The sequence below is a fragment of the Hakea prostrata genome, chromosome 10 (genome assembly GCF_041222555.1).
Source record: "Hakea prostrata isolate BN-2017 chromosome 10, UWA_Hpros_2, whole genome shotgun sequence".
NCBI lineage: Eukaryota > Viridiplantae > Streptophyta > Magnoliopsida > Proteales > Proteaceae > Hakea > Hakea prostrata.
This window is the reverse complement of record NC_142609.1, coordinates 40,338,585-40,351,606: the sequence shown is the minus strand read 5'-3', so window position 1 is coordinate 40,351,606 and position 13,022 is coordinate 40,338,585. Positions and strand designations below refer to the sequence as shown.

Genomic DNA, 13,022 nt, shown 5'->3' with positions numbered 1-13,022 from the left:
AAAATTATGATTACTTCCAACAGGTCAAAATTTTGGCCTAACGGCAAATCTAAGCTAGATCAAGATCGAGAATTTGACTTAGACCAATACAATTGGACTAAACCTACCGCCTTGTAAATCATTATTGTAAAATTTGGACGATAATATGAAATTATAAACTCCGAGAGCTGGCTTTTGTTGGCAAAAGACCAACGCTTCCACATAGGAGGTCGAATTCGAATCCCTTCGAGGTCAAGGGCAAAGCCCCTTCTATATTAACTATATAAAAGCTCCCCTAAGAAGTGCTAGGACCAAACAAAGGCAATATGTGAAAACCAGATTTTTGAAAGCCTAGTTCAACCCAATCCGATCTTATTTGCAACCTTACACCATCCCCTTAGCCTTCATGTTCAATAATGTATGATGAAATTTTAAGTAACATTATTGTTGTGAATGACATCTTTCATTATCTTAAAGGTGTAGATGGCTGTTGAGCTTGACATTTTGAAGGCCAATTGAGAAAATTAGGTTTTATTTAGTGCATATCTTTGAATTTTTGGATTCACTAATTAAGTGAGAGATGATTGGATAATATGTCATTTCTTCTTGGATTTGCTCTATTAAACTAGAATATATTCGTAGAAGTTTTGATCTCTACAGAATCTTTTGGCATTTGATCCCTATATCTGTTTATCATTATTATTACGGAAGTCTATTTTGACTTTTGATTTTTATAAATATAAATATTTGATTTGTTTAAAAAATTAAAAATATTTAATTAAATTTAAAATTTTATTATAACTGTTTGCAATTTTTTCTTTTTTCTTTTTCGATTTATTTAAAAAATTAAAAATATTGGATCAAATTTAAAAATCTCTTATAATTATTAGCAAATGTTTTCCCTCCTTTTTTTAGAGCTGATAAAACTAATACTTCTACCATTTGGAATTGAGGATCACTTAGGGTTTATTTTTAAAATTTTTAGTTGTTATTGAGTCCGGATCTAACCAATAGAGGAGAGAGACTCAAAGGAAATCCTACCTAACTAGTGTGAGATGATTGGATAATATGTGATTTCTTCTTGGATTTGTTCTATTAAACTAGAAGATATGTAGTAGTTTTGATCTTTATAAAATTTTCTGGTAGTCGTCAACATCCCAAGCATGCCTTCTAAACCTATATATGTTAATCATCATTATTATCGAAGTCAATTTTGAATTTTTATTTTTACAAATATAAAAATATTTTATTTATTTAAAAAATAAATTTTCAATTAATTTAAAAATCTCTTATTACTATTTGCAATATATATTTTTTATTTATTTATTTAAATAAGATAGTCGATCAAATCGAAAAATCTCTTAAACTATTTGCAAGTGTCCCACCCCGCTTTCTTTTAGAACTGATAAAACTGAAACTTCTACCATTTGGAATTTGGGATCACTTAAGGTTTATTTTCAAAAAAATTTAGTCGTCATTGAGTCTGAATCTAACCTGTAGAAGAGGGAGATTCAAATAAGATCCCACATCTTATTCATCTGGTTAGAAATTAGAGGCAAACCTTCCTCTTAATATATAGTAGAAAAATTTGAAGAAAACATAGACCTCTACTCTGACAAATAAAAAATATCAACTCGTAAATTATTTAATAAGTGCATCACTTCATATAGCTACTTTTCTTTTATAGTTATATATAAAATATTCAATATTTAGCCCCAAGGGGTGGCTCAATTGGCAAAAGACCAACGCTTCTACGTAGGAGGTCAAAATTTAAATCTCTTCAAGGCCAAGAGCGAAGCCCTCCCTTGAAAATATAGTTGAAGTGCACGTAGACAAACCCAAATGAACCTCTAGTCCAAAATATTAAAAAATTCAATATTTTGTCTCTCCCTAGTTCTATTTATTTAAGGACCTCAACTACCATCTAAGAGCCAAGTCCCCCTTGCTACCAATATTTGGAGATCAGTTGAACTTGTGTAAGTGGAAGGTTTCAATTTCATCCCAAACAAGCCATGGTGTGTTCAAACCCGTTGTTAATTTGGCATTTACCTATTTGATGTGTTGTTTTCCTCTTTCCACTAAGGCTATGTTGAAAGAAGAAAATTAACTAAATAAATAATTGAACTTAAAGAAAGAAATTAACACCTAAAACCAACTTTGTTGTATTAAGATGTCGCTTTTTGTGGACCCCAAGAAAAGAAAACATTGGATTTTGAGTGTAAACATGAGATTCATAATTATGTGTTGCTTCTAAATCTTTCTGCATGGGTTACTGAGTATAAGAAACAAACAATTAATTGATTATGTTTAACTAGGCCTTTGAATGTTTTCCACATATGGATTCTTCAACTTAGAATTAATTTGCATCCCCTAAGACTTAAATAGTATTCCACGATACAACATAATACTAGTCAATACATATCCATATTAGATATAATTAATACAATACATCTATCTCATTTTTAATGGACATATTATATTACACTAAAATGTATTAACTGATACAATACAATATTTGAAATAAAATGATACATCTCAAATCACCTGACCGATATGATATTCGATATTGACTCTTTACACCTTGTATTCAACTACTGGCCTGTAATGTCATTCTTCCCCAACCTTTTTTTTTTTTTTCATCTTGGAATTCTTGGGAAAATTACAAATTAAGCATCTCTAGAAAGTTCTGAATTGTTGGGAGGAAAGAGTAGAGATTTGGGGTCATTGTCAAGTACCATTTAATTGGCAAAGGGTCACTAATTCATCATTAGCTTTTGAGCTAGGTTTTAATCACCTTAGATCCAATGTCTAAATTCATGGACTCTTCTGATTCAAATTGCATCACGACACAAGCATGCCCTAGCTATTATAAAACCTCTCTATCAATGATTATTTCCACTTGGAACATATATATGCTTTCAGGATCCTTCTAGTCCAAAATAGCCAATCCACAGATCATCCCATTGCGCAAGATGGTTAAGCAAAACATTTCAGACCATTAAATCGAATTTCAATCTTGACTGTTCAAATTCAACGGTCAAAATTAAATTTTGACTGAAATTTCAGATCTGACGGTCTGAAATCTCACTTGATGGTCATGCGCATTAAATGCACATGACCCAAGCAAAATTAAAGAAATTCATGTCTTCATTCTGTTCCATATCGTTGAATCAGCATGGCCTCTCAGGCGGCAAAACGTGACTTCAGCACAAGTGCAAAGGATCCTCCCTTTTATTTTCTATTCAAGCTTTGAAGCATCGATTTCTGGTAAAGCTTTGAAGCAACCCTGCACAACAGGAGGAAATCTCTTGCTCTTTCAGAAAGTGAAGTCGAGGAAAACCTCCATTGGGAGATTCATGAAGTGAAATTATTACAAGCATATTGCTTGTAATTGCAGCCTGTGTTCTGAACGTTCTAAAACTAGGTTAGTGTGTCTGATGTGGTGATGCCTACAATGCCCAACGTTGGATGGATGTCACATTGAATTTATTAATTCTCAGCTGCACAAAATATGGTTTGATTTGAATCAAAGAAACACGGGTTTATTAAACCTTTTTTTTTTCCCTTCTGAAGCACCAGGATCTTATACTAAAGACATCCTTGGAAACACAAGATCAGAAGATAGGGGATTTCTGTAGATCGACAGTTAGATCAAGACTAATTTACGGATAAATCAACAACTCAAAACGAAGAACAAGAACAAAAACAAAGGAAAACAAATAATAAAGAGATTGTTCCCAGCCGCAGGTTACCAACCAATGAAACATCTTGTTGCATACATGGAACCACATATCATACATTTACAAAAAGTTGATTGAGGTGACACGTCAAGTTCAACCAAGACGTTAAAAGACCCCTAAAATACCCATGCAAATAAGTCATTTAATCCAAATCAAAGGAATTAGAACTGAAGGCCTAAGACAATATGGCCTCAAAGTGAGCTATTGCAGAGCAAGGATCCATTTAGCAAACCCTATTTAATTGGAGAAAAGCTTGTTGCATATCATAAATTTACAACCCAAACCATCACTCACCTTCAACAACAAATTTCTCTATGGGTTACTTGTAAGTCTCACCCTCTCGGAACAAAAACTTCCAGTTGCAGCCACCACAAGCTGAAAAGATATTTCAGGTGTTTGAAACACCCCACTGATATCTGTCTTTGGATCCCTTACTAGGGCCAAGAATTTCTTGTCAAACGTAAGCATCTGGAAAAGAAAAGACCGTGACCTAATACATACATTTCTGTGAAGATGGAATCTTCAATCTTTGTTTACTGATGATCTAGAAAACACTCCCCAACTTAATTGGAGGTTGAAGGTGACCAATCACCATTTCAACACGAAAGACAGCACCCATTTTCTTTTCTATGTTTCATTTCCCTTCTTTATTACCCATTTGGTTATATAGGGAATATGCATCTGAACTCAGTTTTTTTTCCTTTTCTTTCTCTCTAAGAATAAAGTGAACTCAAATAACATAAAATCAACTTTTCACTGATTAACACCAACCCCAACATATGAAATCCTGCCTATCTTTATAAATAAGCAACTGGAATCCTAGCCCATCGGGTTCAAATAGAAACTAGGTCCATGCACCAATGTGTACATTAGAAGGTTGAAACTTCAATAGCACATCATATACTGAAACTAGAGAAGTCGAAACTGGATGGAAAATTGAAAACAATAAAATAAAAAAAGGGGGGGGGGGGGGGGAACCCATGATATATGGCAGTTTCTCTGTACATAAAGGAGACTCCATATAGACTGGTGGAAAAAATTATAACTGTTCTATCAACACAAACAAAGATTGAAGTTCACAGAAAAACTATATCCATGAAATTTTCTCTAAATGGAAGAAAAGCATTCTGCCAATAAAGTATAAAGCACCTACACAAAAATCTTATAAATAGCAGTCCATTATAATAAGAAAATGACTAGACCTACCCTTTGTACAATGAGAATTTATGTTTATATGAGATGATCAGAGCTTGCATACCACCACGACATGTTTGACTCTTGAACCCATCAAGGGTAGAACAAAGGGCGGTGTGGAGGTGGTAAACCATAGCCACCATAGCTTAAAGGCCTGTCATAAAGACCAGTGGGATGAGCCTCTGAAGAGTAGAGGTGTGACCTAGGTGGGCTTAGGCGTCCGCCAAAGCTGAGTGGGTTAACACCAACCCCATACAGTTCAGATGATGTTCTTAGGAAAGGGGATAGAGAAGATGGTCCTCCCAATCCATATGGCCCAGCTGCTGAGCCCAAGAAAGGAGCAATACGGTCTGGCAACAAGCTAGATGATGGCAACTGAGTCTGAGAAATTTGAGGAACAGTAGAATTTGACCATGTCATTGATTTCGGGGTGACAACAGGAGAATCAGCAGGCGACGACGGCCGATGACGCTTACTTCCAAACTGCTGCTTGTTAGAAGGGGCCTCTGCAGTGCGTTTTCTATCTGCCTTCTGCTTCTCCAGCAGTTCAATACGCTTCTCTAGAGTTTCACAAGGGTACTGGGAATGGAGTTCATGTTCATCAACGAGCTTAATTACTGCCCTCATGGCAGTAATTTCCCTGGCTGAAGCCTCATTCTGTAGGCAAGTTAAATAAAAGGAGAAAGTGGTGTATGACAACTAGTTTAAAAAAAACCTAACTGGAGAAGAACCCAAAGGGAGAAATCGCAAATTTACCTGTGACTGATTTGAGTAGTTTCCCTTTGTCTTAATTTCCTGCACTATTTTCTTGGTCTCCCTAATGTGAGCTTTCAGGAGAGGAACTGGAGGAAATTTGTCCGCAAGCCCAAATGCAAATATAAATTTTACAGCCTCAACATGCTTCCCCTTACTTTTAAGTTTCTCAACAAAATCTGTTGGGAGCATATGAATGTTCTATCAGACTGACCCAATGTGGGTACAGAAGACAAGCAATAAGTCCAATTGATTGCCAAACTCAAGATATAACCTAAATTTAAGATCGTAATTTGGGGGAAAGAAACAACCAAAAACATCAAAATATACCGAAATTACTGTATGAAAATTAAAAACCCAACAATCATCATAATAATAAGAGCATGATAGAAGAGATGCCCACTAATAAATAGCAAAACACCAAACCAATGCATGATCAAAATGCTTGTAAATATCAAGTCAATGTAGAGATTCAATTTAAGAAAAGACAAGATGAGGCCTAAGTGAACCCTATATTCAGGTTAGCTCAATAAGCTAGTAGGACCAACACCTCCAATTTGGTTGTCATGAGTAACAATCTCATAACCATACATAAAACTTTGAAGTTTCATATGACAGGACCAAGGACACTATAGCAGGCGAATGAGAACTTCACAAGATGAGCAATGAAACTGAACAGAAAAGCTGGTGAGGGGAGGAGAAACTGTAAAATTGAAAGTGGGATGTTAATTCGGAAAAATTTGAAGATAGTATCCTAGGTCAAGCAACAAAAAAATTGCAACGAGATAAAACTAGGTGCCTTAGAACTTACAAGTGATAAATGTTAAATCTGCTCTTGGAAGAAAGGTTATTTAGAATATGATATGTCTTCTTAAGTTATACTTTCACTTTTTATCAGTTTACCTTTGACAACAATAGGCAGGTAGACTTAATTTGTGCAATATTATATGTAATGGACATAGGCAAGAGTGTTTCTCACTGTTGCCCGAGACTGCACTCTTCTAACATTTCTCTCTTCTTTCTTCTTATCCTTTGTCCTCTTCCATCTCCTTTAACCTTCTAAACCCTAGACCTTGACTCATTACTGATCCTAGCTGTTTCTAACTCACTATCAGGAGTTGATTTGGGAGTCGACCAAACTCTTGTTCTACTTCACCTCTCTTTGGAACCCTAGAAGAAAGAAGGGTTTATTAGAGAATATGCCATTAACGATAAATAAACAGGAGATTACTTTGAAGTATATCACCTCCCTCCTTCGAAGATTAATATAAGTGGACCACCAAGCCGACAAGCTGCAGTGAACCCCAGATGCAGCCCAACAACTAGGCTGCACATTACTCAGTCTGCTCCAGCTGCGTCCTCATTTTGAAATTTCTCTAAGCTCGGGCTCTGAAATGACATGGGATCAGGATCTCTGGAATTGCCCAAGGCTGCTTCTTCAAAACCCTATGTGTCCCTCTTGCATATTGAAATGGGTTGGTAACCAAATCCAATTCTATTCTGCAGGTTAATGCTCCACAGGAATCGTTAGATCTGATTTTCTCTTTGGAAGAAAGGGTGAACAACTGTTACAAGATGATTGGTTACACGTTGTAAGTCCATTGGGCATGGTTGAACTGGAAACTAAGGTCACCTTGTTTGCAGTGTTAGTTCTTTGCTTGGGTCAAATGTACTCCCCATTCCAATCAGCCCTTCTAGAAGGTCCTTATTTTGTTGTGGTGAGTAATCAACATGACAGTCAGGTTCAGAAGTTATTGGCACTACTCCACCATCTGTGAGTTGTTTGGGTAAGTACCAATCCTGCTATTCTGTTTATGAGAAACCTAGCGTCAAACTTTCTCTTTATTACGTTGGAGAAGACCAACTACCCAGACTGTTCTCACCTTGTCAAGTCTTCCATACACAGTATTACTGGTTATATCCAAGACCTGAACATTGCTGGTGCCACATACCCTAATTGGGAAGCTGAAGATTCCACTATAATAATTTAGCTAGATTTTTTCATGAAGTCTGAGATTGGTCAAAGGTTTATGAGCAAGGAGACCAGCAAAGATATATGGGACAACATATGTAAAACATGTTAGGGTGGGTGACACTACTAAAGATTTATCAACTCCTCCTGAGCACTATACAACTATCATAGGCATCTGAGAAGAGTATGACCATTATTGGCACCTTTTAAGAGGAGAATTTGAAAAAGAACGGGTTCTATTTTCACCTGAAGGTTGACTCCTGAGTTTGAATCCATTTGGCTGCAAGTTTTAGGGAGATTACCCCCTTCCATCCTCGGATGAAACATGTATCTATCTTCAGATGAAGAGATCAGGAGACTCTCTATGGATAATGCTACAATTAAGCCAACTTTGAAGAGCATTGCCGCTGTCTTTAATACTCCCAGTGAACAGTAAAGTCGCGGCGACTAAGGGCTATCCTCAGAAGAACACCAGGATAAATTCAAGTGTGATCACTATGGGAAGTCTGGAGACAAAAGAAAAATGTTGGATATCACAATTCTCATAGCCAGTTTCTTTGTAACTAACTCTGTTGATATGTGTAGTGGAAAGAAAGGGAGGTCAGGCACATTGTGGCATCCGACACCTAAAAACACTGGGGTGGCTAAGCGGGGAAAAAAAGAGGCACTTCAAGACTTCAAGTCAATTGGATCCCATGTTTAACATGCATGTTCCAAAAGTTTTTGGGCCGATGTTCTTTTTGTTGCCACCTATCAAATCAACTGCACCCTACCTTCATTCTAAACCCCCTGTGGAGTACTTCTCCCCCATACCCCTATCTGCTCTATTCCTCCAAGCTATTTGGGTGCCGATGCTACATCTTAATAAATCCTCTAGGCTTGAGCCTTAACCCAAGGCTCTCCTTAAATGTGTCTTCCACGGGTGACTTAGAGGAGGAATCTACATGCAGGTCCCTACCAGGATTTAAGTTCCTTCCACTGAAGTGGATGCATTCCCCCTAAAAAAAAACTTCATAGGCTCAAACGATCTCCTAGGGACTGGTTTGAAAAGTTTAGATAGGCCATTCTAAGGAATGAATATTCCCAAATAAAGAAGATCACACAATGTTTAAATAGATACCCAATTAGATATTTACGTGAGGAAACGGTAGATAAGATGTAAGGTGGAAAAAGAGAACCGACGGCAACAGCATGAGGGCGACTCACAGACATCACACAGTAACGGCTGCAATACTATTGATCCAGTGCAATATAAGAACACCCAGTGGAGCAATAACACAGAAAGTAGCTCATGAGCTTGTTTTATGGCATTTGTTTCAGTATACAATTATAGATAGTAACTATATATGAGCCTATCAAGAGGAATGACATCCCATAAAAATAAATCACCTGTAAACTAACAATAAACGCTTAAGATCTACCCATCTAGCAGATTCACGTTCAGAGAATGTTACGAACAGCGGCAGATTCACTATCATAGAATGTTTGCCGTTCAAAAAAAAGCATCATGGGCATCAAGCTCAAAACACCAATTAGTGGGAAAATTCAAGGGTAAAAACAAGTAAAATCCAAGAGATAATGGCAGAGATCATAACCACAAAGGCATTGGAGTATGAACTTAAAAAAAAAAAAAAAAAACAAAACAAAAATAAAAGAGTTCTTTATGACAGCTGAAAAGCCAGATTCAATATGAACTAAAAACAAAAGAGTTTTTGATGATTGATAAAAAGGCAGATTCGATATGAACTAAAAACAAAAAACAAAAACAGAAGAGGTTTTGATGACTGCTAAAAAGCCAGATTATATATTTTGACTTGCGATTGCTTGTCCCACAAAAATTCCTGTTCCATAAAATTAAACTTAGAAAAAAAGGGCATATCTTGCAATATCAAAACTTGACAAAAAAATGCTGATAAATATAAGTAAGTTCCCTCCCCCTTTGAGATGATGTCGATCATAACTCAAGGAGTAAGGTGCTGAGCTTAGCATCAATTCACACCAGGCAGTGAATCATTAATGCAGGACTAGAAATCATAAATAAAATATAACATTAAAAGGAGAAAACAACAAAAGATATGATCTAGACTAACCATTTCAAATATATTCCTTCAGCCATGGAAGGGGACACCAACAAAAAGCCCTTTAAGAGAACAAAAGAAGCGCCGGTCAAAAATGTCTGACCATGCTAACTTATGAATAAGCATTTTCCGTTATGGCAACAAAAAGAAATGTCTCCAGATTTAAGCATCAAATGTTCATCCAGCAAAGACTTCAAGGGTACCTACAGCTACAGCTTCCCCCCCCCCCCCCACCAGAAGAAGCTAATGAGTTAAAGTTGTTAATTGCTATATGGCTATTTTCTGGATGCAAGTTATGGTCAACCTATATGCATAGACTGCACACATCAAATGGAAAGAAGTTAGCCTAAATGCAGAAAGACCTAGGAGGAACAAACATGTTTGGCCCAGAATAAGACTTACCCGGCATTTTATCCGTAAAACCAAGTGCTCTACACCAATCAATTGCCTGTCTGCGCCGAGCAACAGTCACAATGAGATCGAGAAGATCACCTTCACGAAAAGCAGATGCCAACTCGTAGGTAGCAAGAAGCTGTAAAAAGGCTAAGGTCTCGAGAGGATCACTACTCGAATTAAGTTTCCCTTTCCATTCAATGGCGAATTTTTTGGTTCTCTCCTTCGTCTCAGAACTGATTGGTACGGACATTGCCGTTTGTTGCTCTAATAAGAAAACACAAGCTTTGATAGCCGATAATTCACCTAGCTTGTCTTTCTTGTATTTTTTGGAATAAAGACACTGCATTGCTTCTAGAATAAGCTCTGTTGGATCCGGTGCAGACTTAAGAGCAGTAGCAACTTCATCACGAATCAAAGCTAGCTCTTTTCGACGGTCCATTATGTAAGACCACAAGCCTTTCCCATCCATCTTAACGCAGAAAGAAACCAGTTCAGGATCCGTATCATCATCCTCCAACGGCAGCACAATTGCCGACGAAGAACGCTTTCCATTAGAGTCCACCTTAAGGGTAGGAGAATTTTTCACATCCGACACCTCACCAGCCTGGGATTCTTTTGATTCTAAAACCTTTAAGCGTTCCTCAATCGAATTCCTGATCGAGTCAAAATGCTCCTCCAGGTCTTTCCACTGAAGGGTGACTGAAGCGAGGGCAGAAGAGTGTGCTTGGAGCTCTTCAAACGCTTTGCGAAGGTTTTTCCTTTTCTCATCACTGGACTTAATAGCAGTAGAAATCGCCTCCAATGAAGCCATTTTCTGCTTCTGAACCTTGAAGGACAAGAAGTGAAATCTAACGCTAGTATCCTGACGCTAGCGACCTAACGAATTACGGTAAACACAAAAGCTATACAGAATTCCTAACGGAGAAGAAACAGGTTAGAAAATCGAAACCCTAACCCTATCCCTCATGCTGCCAGAATAGTGAGAGAAGAAGAAGACGGTTCTTCTCCTGTAGAGATGATAACATAATCTTACCACTTACCTACAAAACCTGATCGGAAAACGGAGGAACTGAAAGGCGGTGACAGAAGTTCGAGGTCAAAGACGGAGGAACGAAGGAGCGAGAAAGGAGATTCCAATCCGCGTCTGTGGTAGTCCGTTAACCGTCCGATGAGAATCTTGCGATGTCCTGATTTTGTTCAGGGAGTCACGCCGCGAATGAAAGATTAGGGTTTTCAGACTTTCACAAGAATCTCACGAGAGACTGAAACCCGAACGATGACGAATAACGAAGTAACCGTCATAGCAATATCTGTGGGGTCCACTATGGGTTTGGTGTAGAATAGACAGTAGCCCTCGAAGGTTGACCGCCTGGCAACGGTCGACATCAAAATCCGGTTCGAAATTTGATGTTTTGTAGCTCAATAATACAAAATTGAAAAGAAAATAAGAAATTTTCTACCCAAAAAAAAAAAAAATAAGAAAGAACACATGGTTCGATATATCTCTTCATGTCGGTGTCGGTGGCTGGCAACACCATCGACAAAGCGATGTTTTACCAATACTTCGGCGCTTTTTGGATATATGAGTTTGTTTTGGTGGATTCCCCTTTTTTCTTGTTAAGCTCTTTATTGGTGTCAGAGGCGAGGTGAAGCTTCATTTGCTCCAGTATCATCGTTGCAGATTTTAGCTCGGTTATTGACATGGTAAAAATCTGGAATAGAATTGGGGATCTGAAGGAATAAAGAAAACGCAGACAAAGAAAGAGAGAGAGTTTTTAATAAGATGAGTTAATTCGACGAGTCGGTGTGTTTGAAGCTTGTGAAATTTGAGAAAGACAAATAACTGCCTTGACGCAGAACCACACAAAAAAGGATGACACGGTGAAAGATATTGCAAGCAAAGTGGGAGAGAGAGTGGGAGATACTCAAGAAAAAAGTTGCAAGCTGGGGAAGAATAGCAGTGGTGAAGTTTTCCGTTGTCAGAGACGGAGAAGGTGAAGAGCCAACAGAGCAGGTTCGATTTTGGCTGATATTTCTCAAGTTCGACAATTTTTTGGCGACTTTCAATCGATGTCATGTCAAAGCTCAGTTTCGTGTCACCCTTCAACGACATGACGACTTATCACTGAAATGTCACGACAAGTCGGCAACATAATGTACTGTGGATTTACCTCAATGTGAGTATGTCTAGTTTTAAATTTTTTTATTATATTCTTCCCAAAACAACTACACTAGATGCTCTGTTACAAGAGAATATAAATATGCACTTAAAAATTTGATGCCACAGCTATTCATAGACCCAAACTATAAAGAAACATGGATCCTCTACAGGCTTTGGAGGCGTTGCGTTGCCCCCACACCTAGTCCAAGGACCATGTTCCTGATATTCCACTTTAATTTTGGTGAAAACTTTCTTGGTATTCATGATACAAAAATTATTAGTACCATTGAAGGATTGTTGATTCTATGCTCCCTATGGTATATGTAATAGTCTGCACTCTAATATAAAGCTAATTTTTTGAATGATTCATTATTGGGCTTTTTCAGATGGGCTTTGGCTTGGACCTAGAATGGTATTAAGGATTTTGGGCTGAGTATGGGTTCCTGGAAGCCCATTCCAGCCTACCTCATGATGAGAGTTTCATAATTCGCATGCACCTAAGGTTAGGGAACAAAACTGTGTTGTCTCACCTGGCAGCATTCATTCTCTGAAAAAAAAAAAGGCCTGAAACCATGCAAAGAGGCTTGTTAATCACCATGGGTTAAATTTGAGTCTTCGACCCTACACACCTCTCCTGAACCTCTTTTCCCTGGATAGAACTTCAGTGCACTGTGCAGCATTGAGTTGCGTATGATGAGGATGGAATGAGTGGTGCTCCCAACTTATTCAACTCTTCCTCCTCACATCAT

The 13,022-nt window shown here is 37.7% G+C and overlaps 1 protein-coding gene across 1 annotated transcript; it reads right to left on the bottom strand.

Moving 5' to 3' along the window:
- Positions 1 to 4,788: 4,788 nt before the first annotated feature.
- On the bottom strand, positions 4,789 to 11,410 carry LOC149002937 (truncated FRIGIDA-like protein 1). The gene is made up of 3 exons (XM_089136950.1): positions 10,119 to 11,410; positions 5,670 to 5,845; positions 4,789 to 5,570 (listed from the first exon to the last, which is right to left on the bottom strand). The coding sequence occupies exons 1-3, from the start codon at positions 10,921 to 10,923 to the stop codon at positions 5,007 to 5,009; spliced, it is 1,545 nt and encodes a 514-aa protein (XP_088993076.1). The 5' UTR covers positions 10,924 to 11,410; the 3' UTR covers positions 4,789 to 5,006.
- Between the last annotated feature and the right edge of the window lie 1,612 nt (positions 11,411 to 13,022).